Consider the following 16,845-nt stretch of genomic DNA (forward strand, 5'->3'; position numbering starts at 1 on the left):
CCATCTGTAATGACGTTACTCCCAGTTTCCAGCAGAGTTCCAGTTGCTTTGCTTTCATCCCCAGTGCTATTGAGGGATGTCTCTTAGCTGTCCTCAACCAGCTCCGGTTTTTCCATTCCTTATTTTCTCCTCCTTGCAATGGAGTATTTATTGCCTTCAACGTAAGCTCTGTTAAATCCTTTCTGAAATCAGGCCATCCAACACACGTCCAGTGCATCTCTTGGGCTTCTTGTGCTGGGACCAACCTCAGCACACAGCGGCTCTTCTGCAGGAAATGCCAGAAGGCGGGATCTTCTAGAATTCAAAATCTACATTGCCTCCTGTAGCGTGATGTGGCGTGGATGACACCACAGGAAGAGAACAGGAGCACAAAGATCAGAATACAGAATCAGAGCAGTGCACTCAGAGGATTGTTCGAATAGAATCGAACAGAACAGAATCAAATTGAACAGAATGGGAGGATTTCAGAGAGTGGGGAGCAGGCACTACTATGGTGCTGGCTGTGCACACTGGGCAGGAACCCTGTAGGGATGACAACCTTTCTCTCCCACTCCACCTCTGTGCTCACACGTTTACATGGTTTTGTAGTGAAACGTTTTAAAATTGAAGAGTTATTTGGCTTTTAAGCCATTTCTTGTCAGCTCATCGTGAAGTCAAGCAGGTCCTCCCTCCCCCCTCCCATTTCTACAACAGAACAAACAGAATATGTTTGAGGAAATAGAAGGCAAGTAAAATTTGGCAGTCCTACCAGGAAACAAATATCTCTTGAGTTGATCCAAAGTACAACAGAGCTTCTCTGTGTATCTACTCTCAGCCCCACGTTCAGGTGCAGGCAGTGATAGGTGGCAGCCCCCAGGGACGGTGCTCAACACCTTCAGTGACACAGATGGGATCCAGATGCACCATCAGCAGTTCACACAGAGTTCTTTGGCAACAAGGACTTACAGTGGAGCTTATATAATCCACATAAGAAATGCAAACTCGGTTGAAGTCATGTTTTTAAAATGATTTGGGAGTCTGACATAAGGACGTAGGAAACCAGGCTCTGGAGGGAGAGGTGATGCTGCAGCAATATGCACTTTGTAGTCTTTTGCTCATTAATTACACTGCAAGGGCAGCAATACCTCCCAGAAAGCCAGAATTTTGTGCACTGCTCCTTCTGTCTGTCTGTGGTAACTGTTGCTGTTCCCACATCCATCTCAGGAGAGGGAAATCAATGCACCCTGAGTTCCACTGGAGATGGATATTTGCAAGAAGCCTTTCCACAGCAATTTATCCCATCGTCTCAGGCAAATTCTTGTGATGCATTTCTCTCTCACACAGAAGAGCTCCATCCATGCCATGCTGAAACCCCTCTTACTGCTGGACAATTCTGTGCACCTAGAATTGTCTTTATTTAAAAAAACCCCACAACTAATCCACAAACTGCACGAGGACGTTCCCTGCCCATCTATGGACACAGCTTCCTATGGACCAGAAAGCAGAAATGGGAAAGAAACAACCTGCACAGGGTTTCATTACAATCAAACTTGAGCACAAATACGCCGTTCTGCTGGATGCCCCCCGCTGCCATCTGTCATGGGATGATGGTGGGAAGATTCCACCTCTGCTGCCACACCACCTTCATCTGTCTGGATATTGGTTACCAACAAGCGCTTTGGAGGATGCTTCATTTACTTCAGACACCCAACCCCAGTGCAAGATTTAACATTTTGACCTCATCTTTCCTCTCCTAAATCCTAACAAGAAGATTCACACATCCTTTCACAGTTTCAAAACGAGATGGGAAAGATACAGCAAAGGGCCCTGCTGCTTGGAGCACAATCTGTGCGCTGCAGGGAGTTGGCCTGGATGGTCTTCATCCAACTCCAAGGATTCCGATTCCGCTGCATTCTTTGCAGATGCCCAAATCCCTGCTCCAAGTTGTGAGTCGCTGAGGGATGGCACTGCTGTTTGCTCACCGCCATTCTTGTGGAGACTGGGGCAAAAACACTGATGGAGGAACCAAACGCCATCGCTCCAAGGTGAGAAACGAGACGCAGCAGGTCGAAAAACAAGGAGGCCACGCTAAGGATTTACTGTACAGTAAATAAATGGGTGAAAAATCGTAATTTATTGAAACTCATAACTCAAAAAATATAAGATGCTGTAGTGTACAATATGTTACACAAAGCACCCTCGGGTGCACATTCAAGTCAACTCCATCGCCCCAAACCCTGGTACCCCAGCACTGTTCCATACACAGTCATGCACACGTACGCTGCAGGAGGAAGCCTCCAGTACTCTGATGTGTTAAATAGCACCAAAATCAGCAGTCCATTGGAGGAAAAAAAAAATAGAGGGGGGAGGAGGGAGCTAAATTAACTTGGCCAATGCTTTTGACAGATATTATACATTCATGTAATTAAACAGTCTAAACTAACCTAAACAGTGTGAACTGTGACAGCTACTGCTCTGACGTGAATTCTCCCCAATAGCAGCAGTGCAGGCAAGCTGCTCCAAGCAGAACTGCTCACATACTTCCTACGCAGAGCTCGTCTGCCTTTTTTGTCGGAAATAAATCTATAAGGGCTGTGGAAAATTTGGATCTTTCAAGAACAACTACAGGCCTTAAGTAATGGAGCTGCTTTAAGGCAAGGTCTCCGCAGCCCGTCAGCGCCTTGTCCAAGATTGCCCTCAGGTTGTCTAAAGAAGGGGCAGATGAGGGCTCTGCCAACAAGGGCTGCATTTCTGTGAGCTGCCCAGGATCGCTTTGGGGCACGACGACGCTTTTGTCACTGGCACAGCTGTTCAGCATGGAGTCCTTCTGACCCTCCCCCTCTTTCTGCAATGCTCTGTCTATGGGCAGCTGCTCGGGGGACTCCCATTCCACCACCTCATCAAACTCCTCGTCGTCGTCGTCATCTTTTCCCTCGCTTTCCTGAATGAATTTTAAAAATGAAGACTCAAACCCCATTGGTTTATATGTCTTTAAATCAAATGGTCTGGAGACTGGAGGCTTCTGAAATTTGTCTTTCGTAGCAAAAAGCACGTTTCTTTTTGCACTTGGATTGACTGCGCTTTGCTCGCAGCCTTCTGGCTCTTTCTCTCTTGGCAGTTCTAATTGTAAACCAGAGAAATAAGAGCTATTTTCTCTTTCACTGTTCTCAGAAAACTCCTCGGTGTTCCCCACGCCCGACTCCCTGACGTTATGCTCTTCCAAACAGCTGCTTTTGGAGCCGTGGCTACAGTTTAAAGTGCCCGAATACACAAAGGCACCCGTACTGAAGCTCTCGCTACTCGATGGACATTGCTTCTGCTCCTCGCTGCTCGCATCCTGATGCTCAGTGTTCGAAACGAGAGACTCCTCCGCTTCCTGCGGGCATTCAGGATCAGCTGATTTCTCCTCTTTCACTTCTACGTCTTTCTTATCCAAGTCTAAGGCTGGGTCAGAGCAGGCCTGCTTTTCAGTCATTGTGCCACATTTAACGCAAAGAACGAGTTTCTGAATCCTCTGCTCTATGTACATGTTGGTCATCTGATGTGTGCGCTTATAGTGCCTCAATATGCTGCTTTCCAACTTGACAACAGACAGACATCCCACAACCATGCACGGGTACTGGGTCTGGTTAGAATTCTCCTGACACATCTGCAAGGCTTCCTCTTTTGTTTTGAAACTAAGCAAATGCTTGTCTTTACTTCTGCTAATCCTTTTCGGTTTGTCTTTGACCCTCTTTCCATTCTGCTTGCTTAGGCCAAATCCGCCTCTCACACAGCTTTGCCCACTTTTATTTTTGTCGTGATTATCTTGCTCCTCCTTCTGATTCCCAAAGAGGTCGTCGTAATATTCGCTGTGCCGGAAATACACGTGCTGCGAATAGTGACTGTAGTTGGTGAAAATCCGATTGCAGCCGTTGAGGTCGCAATGGATTTCAAAATCTTTGTTTATTTTCTCTCCGCTGGCATGTTCTTCGATGAGGTGCTGTTTCAGCTTGCTGAAGGTACAAAACACAGCAGGACACTGGGCTTGATTGCAAGCAAACCTTGCAGATTCAGTCCCAGCAAGCAGCTTTTGGTCATCCAAGTGTTCATTGTGGAAATCACTACAATGCTTAGCGAGGTCCTTAGAACAGAAAAAACGCTTACCACACTCTTTATGTTTGCATGCAAATATTTTTTTACATTTGACAAGTTCCCTTTTTGTTTTTGCCTTGTCTTTTTCTAAGCAAAGCTGTTCCTTATTATACTGGTGAACAGTCCTATAATGGCGAATCAAACCCTTCTGGTTGGTAAACGCGGAGTTGCAACTTTTGTGTATGCAATGAAATGGTTTGTGATACTTGTGCAGTATATAACATAAGTTTCCTTTAGCAACTGTTCTTTTACTGCCTCTCCCTTCCCTTGCTTCCAGTTCCTCCCTATGGCTGTCCAGAGTTGCTATTTTAGACGATTTTCTTGTTAGGTTTCCATCCGTCTCTTCACTGGACTCCAAATCTGTCTCAGAACTGCATTCCTCCTTTTTGGGATGACAGTGCTGCTCAGAACGGTCAATGAACTCAACCTTGGTTGGACAGACAGGTGTTGGGACAGCGCTGTTTTTGTGCACGCTGTCTGGACACAAGCTGGCATGATCCAATTTTTCATTAGAACACACCTTGTGAGCCACCTGCTCGCAGCCAATCTGATGCTTGTTTCTGTAGTGAATCCTAAGGTGTGTTTTTCTCGTAAACGATCTTTGGCAAATATGACACTTGAAAGGCGAATAGCGATGCTGGAACATGTTTAGCTGAAGAACCATTTCCTTGGAATAGTTATGCTTTTTAACATAATGCATTAAGAGAGCTTCTCTCGTCACAAATTCACACGTGCATCCCTGACATTCGCAGAAGAACGGTTTAGCTGCCAGTTGAGTAAGGTACTGGCTGGGCAAGTTTTCTTGCTGCTCTTGGAACTGAAACTTTGAGGTAGTTGCATCGACTCCTGACTCGGGGCACTTGGTGTCTCTGGATGAACAGGACTGGAAAGAGCCCAAAACACGCTTACTCCTTGAAGAACTCTGGATGTTAGAGTTTTTTAAACTGAGATGCTTTAAGCCTAACATGAGTTCCAACATGTTATCCTCAATACCTGATTCTTTAGAACTGTCATAAAAAGACGCTTCTGGAGAAGAAGGACACGTTTCTTCCTTGAAGCTGTTGTTTCCTTTAGCATTTATATTGCAGCACGAGTTTTCTGGAGAGTCGGTATTTCTGTCTGCCTTATGACCCAACTCTGCACTGATGTCTGTAGGGGACTGACTTTCTGGAGCATCACTCAACAAATCAAGAAAGTCTTTAGTTTTCACTTCCATACCTTTTTTCCCTTTGAAGTTATACGGATGAGCCCTGCGCAGGTGTTTGTGCACACTTCTGGAGTTCTTGTGTGCAGAACAGCAGCCTTCGAAGCCACAAGAAAATTTCTTTTCATCAAAGCAAACTGCTGCATTGGAACACTGCTGTTTCACATCTGCTGAATGGAAAACTCCTTCCTGGGACATGAGGAAGCTCGGGACAGTCTGACCGTGAGCCAGTGTTTCAATCAGTAAAGGAGGGACCTGGCCTTCATTCACTGCAGCAGTCCCGCTGTGGTTTCCACAATGAAGACTGCAATTACTTTCGCTGTCTAGATCTTCACTATCAGAAAGAGCCTCTTCTTTAATCTGGGGGATTTCCTGCGATGCCGTGGGATCCAAGGATTCATTCTGACGGGAATTTTCAGATTGTTCAAGCAATTGAGACTCTTCAAGTTTCACCGTTTGCTTCACCTCCCCATTGGACACCGCAATATTGTGCACTGCAAGGTGATTCTGAAACTCAGTTTTTGAATAATAAAACTTTTTGCAACCAAAGAAGTTGCAGGTATACGAAGCATCTCTGAAGTGCTGTGCCTCGTGGTGGTAAAGTTGCCCTAAGTCACTGAAAACAATGTTGCAGCCGTTCAACTCGCATTTGTAACGAAGATCGTCGTGCGTTTGTTTGTGATTAAGCAGCTCGTTAACTGACCCAAATCTGGCATAGCAGTCCATGGACACACACATGTACGGCTGAGGCCCGCAGTGCACGCGCTCGTGTTCCCGCAGGTGAAAGGACGTCATGAAGTGTCGGCGACAGAAGGCGCACTTCTCTCTCCTGTTTTTCATATCCAAGTAGTGCTTCGCGTTCTCATCGTTGTTCTGATGTTCGGCTTTCAGATGCACGCTTAAATATTTGAACTGCTTAAATACTCTGGAGCAATCCGTCCCAGGACACGGGTAGATGTCCCTGTCTTGTAGCTGGCAATTCTCCAGCTGGCTGAACGTGACATATTCATGTGCATCACTTCCAAAGGCTTCGGGGAGCTCTGGCTGATGTGATTTCTCCTGAAGCGTCGGAGTGGGGCTGCTGGAAGCTGTTGTCTTTTGTGGTGATCTCTCTTTCTTTAGTATTATCTTCTTTTTAGGTCTGTGTGTTCTACTAGGGGGCATCTTAACGTGTTCCATTACGTGTGGTACGAAAAATTCCTTTCTCTTGAACTTTTTCGTACAGACCGGACACGTGTAAATGCCATCTTCCATATGCATCTTAGAATGATGCAGTATCCTAGCCTCTATGCACTCCCTTTTGCAAAGCACACAAAAAAATTTGTACTGAAGCCATCTCTGGTATCGTTCTGAAGAACCAATTGGTTTTTTCACCCTTGCTTTTTCTTTGTGGTAGTTTATTGGGTCTTTCCCATCGTAATATTTGTGGTCCTTTGCCTCATCACAGTCACTGAAGAAAGTTTCTAACATGTCGGTTTCGTTGATTGACATATTACAGCTCACATCATCCTCTGAATCAGAACCTGCTTTCCCTAACAGTTTAAGGCAGTGTCGCTTTAAAGTCTTCCAGTCCCAGAATTCAGGATCAAATGGCCAATATGCTTTTAAAGCTAACAGCAGCTCACAACGGAGCGAGTTTGGAACCAGTGCATTTTCTTCATCAAATTTTTGATCTGGTTGCATATAGAGCTCCTCCAACATATTAAACCCACTCAAAGTTGGCTCCAGCAAGAATTCAGTGAGCTGACAAGCTCTTCGAACTTCAAGGTCTTCTGGTAAAAGGCATGCTATTGTTTTACACACCGATGTCTTCATTTCGTCGCTTCCATTCGATCTGATCTGAAGGGCTCTCACACACAAAAGAACAGATACAGCAAGCCCTGCTTCTTCTGCCTGTTAAAAAAATAAAAAAAAAAAAAAAAATCAGATAGCCACAAATGTTCCTTTGTTTTGTCAGGTACACGCATCCCAGAGCTGTTCTCTAGAAGAGCTGTGTGACAATAGCATCCAGTAGACTTGGAATGTACTTCAGGCTTCTGAGTGTTACATGTCCAAGTCCATCACCATCAGCCTACATTTTAAATTACTTTATGTAAGGAACATTGACTCTTTAAGTGAGGGGATCCATCTCACATTTACTGCACTGTGGAGGAGTCCACTAACTAGTTTAGCTGTCAGAGCACAGAACCATAGAATATCTCAAAAGTTGGAAGGGACCAAAGGATCATCGAGTCCAACCCTGGCTCCAGGCAAGACAGCTCAAAAACCAGATTATACATTATACATAGAATCACCAAGGTTGGAAAAGACCTAAAAGATCATCCAGTCCAAATCCACATCTGAGAGTCGTGTCCCAACACTCCTTGAGCTTCAACAGCTTGAGGCTGTGCCCGCTGCCCTGGGAGCCTCTTCCAGTGCCCAAACACCCTGTGGTGAGGAATCCTACCTGGCCCTCCCTTGTCACATCTCCATGCTGTTCCCTCACATCACATCACAGTCACCAGAGAGAAGAAATCAGTGCTGCCCCCCATTCTCATCATGCTGTGGGCCACAATGATGTTTCCCTTCAGTCTCCTCTGGGCTGAGGAGACTGAGGGACTTCAGCTACTCCTCATGTCTTCTCCAGATCTTTCCCCATCTTCATAGTCCTCCTTTGGGCACTCTCTAACAGTTTTATGCCTTTTTTGCACTAATTTTTGCACACCACTAATAGGGAACGTGAGCTGGGTTTAGACCGTCGTGAGACAGGTTAGTTTTACCCTACTGATGATGTGTTGTTGCTGTCCCAAGATCCTCACAGTACTCAAGGTGAGGCCACACAGTGCAAAGCAGGACAATCCCTTCCCTCACTCGATGGCAGTGCTGTGCCTGATGCACCCATGGGACAGCTGGCCCTCCTGGCAGCCTGGGCATGCTGCTGGCTCATGGTCACCCTGCTGCTGACCAAGTCCCCCCAGACCCCTTTCAGCAGGGCTGCCCTCCAGCATCTCATGTGCACGTGTAGCCAAGGCTGCCCTTCCCAGACGCAGAGCTTCTCTCCTTTGTCAAGAACTCTCCACAAGGCCTCGCTACCCTTGAAACAGTCAACAGCTCCTGGCAATTTAGTATTAAATGTAAATTTGCTCAAAACTCCTCCTAATCTTACATTTACGAAAAGCTTGAAGAGAAGTGGCCCATAAAGGGAGCCCTGGGGAACCCCACTACTGACTGGCCACCAGCCTGACAGCACCCCATTTCCCATAACCTTTTGGGCCCAACCCATCAGCCAACGCTCATCCTTTATGTTTCTGTCTAGCTGTAAGCTGGACGTTTTGTCCAGAAGGATCCTCTGAGAAACAGTATCAAAAGCTTCACTGAAATCCACAAAGGTAGCAACAACTGGCTTCCCTTGGTAAACTAGATAGGTGATCTTGTCATAAAAGGCAATTAAGTTAATTAAACAGAACCTTCCCCTCATGAACCAGAGCTGGCTGTGACCAATGACTATGTTGTTCTTCAGATATTTTTCAATAACTTCTTCAGGCACTGACGTGAGACTGGCAGGCCTGTAACTACCAGGATTATCTTTCTAGCTCTTCCTGAAAACTGGAAAAACATTTGCCAGCTCCCAGTCAACTGGGACCTATCCAGATTCCCAAGACAGCTGAAAAATAATGGGGAGGCCTTGTGATGACATCAGCAACTCCAAGTACCATGGGAAAAATCCCATTGGGCCCAATGGACTTGTGTAAAACCAGGTGGAACAGCAAACTGTAGGCAAGTTCAGGGTTACATGAAACAACTCCATGGACCAACTCAGTCATAATCTCCATCCCTCATCACTGGTAGACCTTAATCATTAACAAGTCAGATGTCTGATGTCTTCATAGCAGATCAGCAGAATTATTAAGAGAACGGTAAATTCAGCTAAATAATTCCAGTTGCACCCAAAGCCTCTGGAACGAAGCACATACTTACTTCAGACTGTATGACTCTTATCAAGAAAAATAAATGCTGTAGAGTCTTGGCAATGATGCCAAATTGACGACATCTCTCCAAGAAGGAATCTAAAGAAGGATCTATTCTTCTCTGCAATTTGCTCCAGAAAAGTGTCAGCTCCCTGCAAAAATTAAGAACAGAACATAAGCCCATTGCTGATACACACAGCCTGCATGGAGTCTACACACCTCAGAGCTGATGTCACAATAATTTAAGTGTTACCAGAAAACACTGCACACCTCCATCAGCTCTTTATCTCCTAGAAATGCTGACAAGAACAGTTACTGTGCCTTACTTCCATGCGTGCATTGGATGAAAACAGTTTGCGTCCTGTTATTTAATGGGTAAAGACAAGAGGATTTATTTTGTTTAATACAGATATCTAGAGTTGAACAAATTGTTTAAACTCCCTTTATAGTCAAGAAAAAGAAAAACAACACAGCCACAATCGCAGTCTTAACTTTTTAGACAGAAACTCAAACTGGGCACAATGAGTCACAATGCAGCTCTGCCGCAGGGCACGAAGCAGAGCTGCTGACATCTGCATTCCAATGACACAACTCTTCCCCGGTGCTTTAAGACTCTAAATCTCTGAGATTTACAAATATCTGAAGTTCAGGAGTGAAATGGATGGGATTGGTCTCTTTTCTTTTGTGTGCTGCAACAAAACAGGGGGCAATGAGGAAAAAAAACTGCAACACAAAGCTCCATACAAATATGAAGAAGAACTTCTTTACTGGGAGGGCAGCAGAGTGGTGGGACATGCTGCCAAGGGAGGTGGTGGAGTTTCTTCCTCTGGAGATGTCCCAGAACCGTGGGGATGTGGCTCTGAGGGATGTGGTTTAATTGGCAGGATTGGTGGTAGTGGTAGTTTTTTTGTTTCTTTTGTCATAAGTTATCTAAACAAGTATTTTAGCCTGATATATTTCTTAAGTTAAAGATGCATCCACTTCCACTACGTGTTTTTGTACTTTATTAGCTTAATTCTCTCACACGAAAGTCACTGAGGGAAGAAGAACTAAAAGCAGCAGTAATATGCATTACTCACCAAGAGCAATACACGTTTGCTGTTTGAAGCTGATGAGTAAGGTATGTTGTACAAAGAATAAAGGCAGTGTTTTCTTGCCCCTCAGATTCCAGATTACATATGATGTCCAGTACTTCTTTGCAATCCACCTTTGCAATCTAAAGAAAATAAATTAAGAGCACATTTATAAGACAAATATATGCTTACTCTGCCAAAGGAAGCTGCCTCAAGCACACAAACAAAACACTGCCTCCTTTTAATAGAGTTTATATCACACATTTCAGCTACAGAATGGGGTCAAGAGTTGGTAGGAGTGAGTTCTGTTTCCTACTCAGTTTTACTTTTCTGTAGGACCCTCCTCCATTTGGGCAGTTAGCAAAATGCACCTATACACCATAAAGGCAATGCTACTACAACTCCCAACTCTGCATTTTGCAAGCATTCTTTTTTTCTTTTTTTCTTTTTTTCCCCCTTTTGTCAATTAAAACCCAGGTCCAAAAAGGTCAAGAGATCTGCTGCAAAAGCCAATCTCACACTGTCTGCCCATAAGCATGAATTCCAAACAATCATGTTCCAAAACATGACACTCAACCAGAACATTTCTATCGATGGTATTTTATAGAGGAGAGACAGTTTGCAAGGCAAGGAAGACCTGAGACTTCCTTCAGCCCTTTCTTCTCAAATCAAGCTTCCACAGTGAAAGCTAAAAGGGAAAGTTAAACACTCACCTGCCTCGATGAGGAGAGTTGCAGTTACTGCTGTCATCTCCAATAAATCACTGGATATTTTGGAACTCAACTGCAACAATCACTCTCCATCTTCAGCTCTCAGTGTTGCACAAATACATTTGTAAAATGCTGATAAACAGCCAATAAAGAGATTTACTAACCTCCTTAATGGAGTCCTCATTAGGCAGCATAGAACAGACACAGGTGATGTAGGCTTGGCGAAAAGATGCAACATTTGCAATATCTGGAGAATCTGCACACAGTTTTGACAAGAAAGTGGCTTGTGGGATGCAGTTGGACTTCATCAAATGTTTTATTCGCATCTGCAGAAAGGAAGGCCCTTCTCGTGTAATCAATTTATTAGCTAGGGAAAGAAAAAAGCCTTTGAGAATGCATCAACTCACAGCTGACTGAATTCACACCTCCCTGAAGCTGCCTCCCTGCACTCAGAGTTCATTACAACGCTGTGCAACGCGCCCAGCTCCCCTGCAGAACGCTATGGGTGATGGAAAGGGGCAGCAACAAGTGGAGCATTTTCTCCCACACAAATTCCCAACAACTCAGGAGGGAAGGAATGCTGGGCTATAGGAACCAGGGTGGGGGTAGAAATAACACCAAAGGACAGCATTCCTTAAGGCAGCACGGAATATTGTTGTAGCAGTACCCAAAGGGCACTGATCAGGTGATTTTGAACAGGATTCCACCCGTTTAGTTGAGATTCAGCACCTTCAACCTTTAATTGCAGCTTTATATTCCAAAGAAGCAGAATATTTCAACCAAGTATTTTTTTTTTCCACCTCAAAGTGTTAAAAACCCCCATATTTCCACAATTTGCAAAATGAATTTCAGAGGGAAAATGTTATTTCTGAGGTAGTTTTCAAAGCCACGCCAGCCTTTTGGTCCAGGTCAACCAAATACAACCGGTCACCGCAAGAGGCTGCAAGCCCCTTCAATATTAGGAATGCAATTCCTAATGATTTTTCTGTAATTAGTTAGCACAATCTATTCAGTGAAGTTCAAAACCACAAAGGAGCTGCATTAGGAGTTAAAGCCAGTTCTACACTGGATCAAAAGACATCTGACTGAAAATCTTGTACTTAGTTTGATTCTCTTCTGAGGGATGCAGCAGGCACTTGGCCTTAGCTGAAGGAATATGCTTCAGGGCAGCTATGGGATTATTTCCAGGTGATCAGGATCTACAAAAAGACAGCCTGATAGTCTCCAGATCTACACTTGATTCAAAAGACCCTTGACAATTAGGAGAAAGAAACCAGTGTGTTCTTACACTGCATACAATCAGACACAAAGGTCCAGGAAGGAGCCCTGCATGATGAGACAGAGAAGCAGCGATGGAATTCCTGAAATATTCCTACATGACACATATTAGAATCAGTGCTCTGCAGCCAAACGGCTTACAGAGCAAAACCTCTTCTTTTAGTAGAAAAAAATAATTCCTTTTGAAAACATTCCTATTAATGACACTGGTGTAACCACAGTGCAGATCTGGCAGCAGGGATCATTCAGTATGCCAGGAAGTGCCGACCATAAACAGAACTCAGCAGCACATGAACACACAGTACACACGTCCTGCACAAAGCCATTGAAACCAACTCCTTTCTGACTTTAAATCCTTGTTTCCCCACCAAAGGTGCACTGAGTTACTTCTTAACAACCCCACCTCATCGCCAGCACCTCCTGCTTACCTTCCTCTGTTTCTACAGGTTGCTGGGACAGAATTTTCATAAGAACTGGATTTTTCCACACTCCTTCCCTTGTGATGTCCACCAGTATTTGGAGGTTGTTGTTCCCAAATTCCAGTAAAGCATCGTGTGAATCCTAAAAAAAAATGGAAATCAATCATTAGAAGCCTTTGTCAACCATTAAAATCATGTAATTTTTAATTACATATCTTCATATCTCATTGCACTGTAACAATTTCACACTGTTCTTCAGAGCCATTACTGCTCTGAGGTGCTTGCACTGGGCTTTTAATAATACAGCATCTTTTCTCGTGTACGTTTCCCTAATTCTGTAATAATGTTTGCCAATTTCAACGTCCTGAAACTTAACTGCCTTCTTAATTCAATAATAATAATAATAATAATAATAATAATAATAATAAATTCCCCAGTTGTGATTCTGCAATTTTCATGTTTCTTCATGAATGTGTGCAGCATTTCCCTCGCTTTTAAGTCTACTGCTATTTTCTAGCTTCTGAAAAAGAAATAAAGAAATTGCTATATAACAGATGAAGGATAATTCTGCAACAAAGCACTGAGTGCTATTTGAGAAACAGGAATTAAGACTAAATAGCTCTAAACATGAAGTACTGTGAGCCTCAAATGTTATATTTGCCATTAAAGCTAGTGAGGAGCTGGTTGTTTCTCTGAGAGGCATTAAAGCACATTGGTATGAAGTTCAAATTCACACACACACCCTAAAGGTTCATGCAGAAGAAGGGCAGCTGGTGGCATTCAGCTGTCTGCTCATGTGAGGGAAGCAATGAATGAAAAGCCATCCTCAGCTGTGGAAGGATCCGAGCAATGGGAGCATCTGTGAAAGAACTGTCAGAGATCCCAGCACTTGTGTTCCTAGCAGGAAAATCATCTCCGAAAAACTCACAGTATCACTGAGCAGAACTTCCCCCAAACTGACAAAGGGAACCCAATTAACTGCAGCAATTGGTGTCTGCCTGGGCAATGCAGTGCTGCTCTCATCAGTCACGCCACATCTCCAGTTGAACAGAATTTGACACGACTGCATCCTCTGGTTCTAACGAGCTGTGCTTACAATTAGCAGTATTCTTAATCACACAGTATACAGCAGCTTGGGTGGAGTAGGACCGGTAGAATCCAGCCCTCCCCTTGTCACACAGGGACACACTCCTCTAGAACGCCATCCAACACCTCCAGCCATGGGGCACCCACACCAACCCTGAGCATCCTGTGCCAGGCCCCTACCATCACCACCACCAAGAATTTCTTCCAATTATCCAGTCTAAATCTCCCCTCTTTCGGTTTAAATCTGGTACCCTTTGTTCTGCCACTCTGGGCCCTTGTAAAACCTCTCCAGCTTTCTTAGGAGCCCTTGTTGGGTTGCTTTGAGGTCTACCCAGAGCCTTCTCTTCTCCAAGCTGAAGAACTGCAGGTCTTGCTGCCTGTCTCCCTCTGTAGGGTACAGTGCTCCCCTATGAGCATCACAGCCTCCTCCAGATCCATGGCAACAGCTCCACATCCTCCCCATGCTGGGGGCTGAGAGCTGAACACAGTGGGGTATCAAAAGAGAGGAACAGAGGGGGACAACCTCCCCCCCAGCCTGCTCACCACACTGCTTTCTGTGCAGCCTGTCGGCCTTCTGGGCTGCAAGCACACACTGCTGGCTGCTCACCTTCAACTTCTTGTCCACCAAACCTCCAAGTTTTTCTCCTCAGGACTTTCCCATTAGGCATTCAGAGTAAAAGACATCTTCGCATTTCATGGTTAGCTATCCTTCAATACATTAGATATCAATGTTCAGCAGTCTCTAGTTATCAGATGTTCATTTCAGACCAACTAGTGAGATCACTTTCATTTCTAATACTGCAGCAAATCACATACTGTAAGTCTCTGCACAGGAAAACCTAAATTTAACTCTTGGGTGATGCACCCATCTACTGAGGAGAGCAGCTTTATTCCCAGTAAAAGATTCATGAGCAGAAAATTACATTCCTGCAGTGAGATTTCACTTCAACTGATCCACAGCTGTGAGAGTCTCAGAAGCTTCTTAAAGGATTCCTAACAAAACCACACTGCTCCACAAGCTACTTAAGAAGCACCAAATTAAAAACACAGCCAACAGGCAACCTTCACCTCTTCCCCCTCTAATTATACACACCTGCTCTGAGTGGACCTCAGCACACTTATAATCATGGAATGGCTTGGGCTGGAAGGGACCTCAAGGATCAAGCTCCATCCCCCTGTCTTATCTACAATGGATAAACAATTACTACTTCACCACCAAAGCCTGCGTCCAGTTTTAAGTTGATACTGGCCCATTCATCACCTGGACAGCTTTGTTTCCTAGTGAGTGATGGACTCAGAGCACGAGGCTCTTCAAGGAGGCTGTGTGTCCAGCTGACTTTGGGATGCTTTGTCAGTTAACAGAGAAAGCGTGCAAATTTGTGAGAAAATCATCCCCAGCAAGAACTGCACAAAGACTCAATATTGAAAAAGAACAACAGAAAAATGCACGTACTACAGAACTCCCTGCAACCTTCTTCCATGCTCACATCACACACCAGCTGCACAGTTTTAGAGGACGAGCAAGAACACAGTGCTCTGCGACTTGGTCTAACAAGAAGCATTACATCCGTGGGAGATCTTATTGTCACAAGAAGCACAAGGAAGACTAGGAACAAGCAATACATGTTTTGTGTATCCCCAGTCTAGCCAGGAATGCATTCTGTGCTGCTTTATTAACTATAGAGATTTGCATAAACAGTTTGCCATGCAAGTAGAGCAGGGAGGTAAGCAGCTAGCCTCAAACAACAGCTTTCAGTACTGCTGCTCATTTCAGACAGAGAGCATGACTGCTGTGGGAAGGCTCCTGCTGCATACAGGAAGAAAAAAACAACAAAATAACCACAAAACAAAATCACATTGCCCTCATTTGCCAAGACCAAGGAGAAGAACCCAGGGAACTACAGGTCAGCCATCACAGTCAATGTCTCCAGCAAGAGAGTGGGACAAATTCTCCTGAAAACGACACATAAAGACATTCAGACACATAAAGAACAACAGCGGGACTGGAAATAGAAAGGAGTTACTTTAGCAATTAACACTTGATCAGCCTGAATACACTCTGCAGCAACAGACTGCAGATGACATGAGAGCAGGCAGCGTTGCTCACACAGACATAGCAAGACTTTCAACAGTCTCCCATAGCATCTCCAGAACTAACTTTTCACAATATGGAAAAGGGGAGAATAATGTGGGTGGCAAAATGAGCTCAACTGTCAGGTTCAGAAGCTTTGTGATCAACCATACAAAGACTAAAGAGCAGCTGTCTCCTACTAGCATTTTTCGAGGGTCAACGCTGGGCTGACATTTTCAACATCTTTATTCATGGGCTGAATAATGTGGAAGACATTTCCTGCTGGTCACACAAAACCTGGAGAACAGCAGGCATGCTGCAGAGCAGAGCTGTCATTCAGAAGGAGCTCCAACAAGCTGTAGGAAGGAGCTGACAAGGACTTCAGCAAGTTCCACACAGGGAAATACATCAGCAAGTTCCTCACAGGGAAACACCAAGCGTTGCATCTGGCACAGAACACCCCAAGGCACCTGCTGCAGCTCCAGAAGCATTCATACAGTGCTCTCAGAAACACGGTTCGGATTTTGGGGAGTCCTTTGTTGAGCCAGGACTCAGTGATCCTTGTGGGCCTCTTCTGCCTCTGGACATGCTGTGATTTTTATGTTAAGTATCTGTGGAGGCTGGTGACCAAGTGGATTGGTTCCAGCTTGGTAGAACTGGCCTTTAGGGTCTGTAAGGGAAACATCAGTCTGTCACGAGCCTTTACAGCAAACAAGGTCACCTCTGCTGAACTGCCTTAACCAGAGCATGACCAAGAGGTTGGCCAAGTGTTCATTCCCCTCCGTCTGCTATTTTTGAGGCTCTGCTGTAGTACAACACACTTGTCACAGTGGAGCAAGTCCAGCAAAGGCCTTTGGAGGGGTCTGTGCAACCACAGGAAAAGAGAGTGAAGGGGGAATACTCAGAAGCCAGATGGAGCTAAACTCCTCATTAATTGTAAGAGT

The 16,845-nt window shown here is 44.7% G+C and overlaps 1 protein-coding gene across 1 annotated transcript in view; it reads right to left on the reverse strand.

The window, feature by feature from the left end:
- Positions 1-2,090: 2,090 nt before the first annotated feature.
- The window catches only part of RLF (RLF zinc finger), a 28,263-nt gene continuing 13,508 nt past the window's right edge, over positions 2,091-16,845 (reverse strand). Inside the window, exons 4-8 of the mRNA XM_048968970.1 lie at positions 12,754-12,886; positions 11,212-11,414; positions 10,344-10,480; positions 9,275-9,416; positions 2,091-7,210 (exon numbers count right to left, since the gene is read on the reverse strand). Of these exons, the coding sequence (XP_048824927.1) occupies positions 2,513-7,210; positions 9,275-9,416; positions 10,344-10,480; positions 11,212-11,414; positions 12,754-12,886 (5,313 nt within the window). The 3' untranslated portion in view covers positions 2,091-2,512. The remainder of the gene's footprint in view (positions 7,211-9,274; positions 9,417-10,343; positions 10,481-11,211; positions 11,415-12,753; positions 12,887-16,845) is intronic.

The sequence above is a fragment of the Lagopus muta genome, chromosome 23 (genome assembly GCF_023343835.1).
Source record: "Lagopus muta isolate bLagMut1 chromosome 23, bLagMut1 primary, whole genome shotgun sequence".
Classification (NCBI taxonomy): Eukaryota; Metazoa; Chordata; class Aves; order Galliformes; family Phasianidae; genus Lagopus; species Lagopus muta.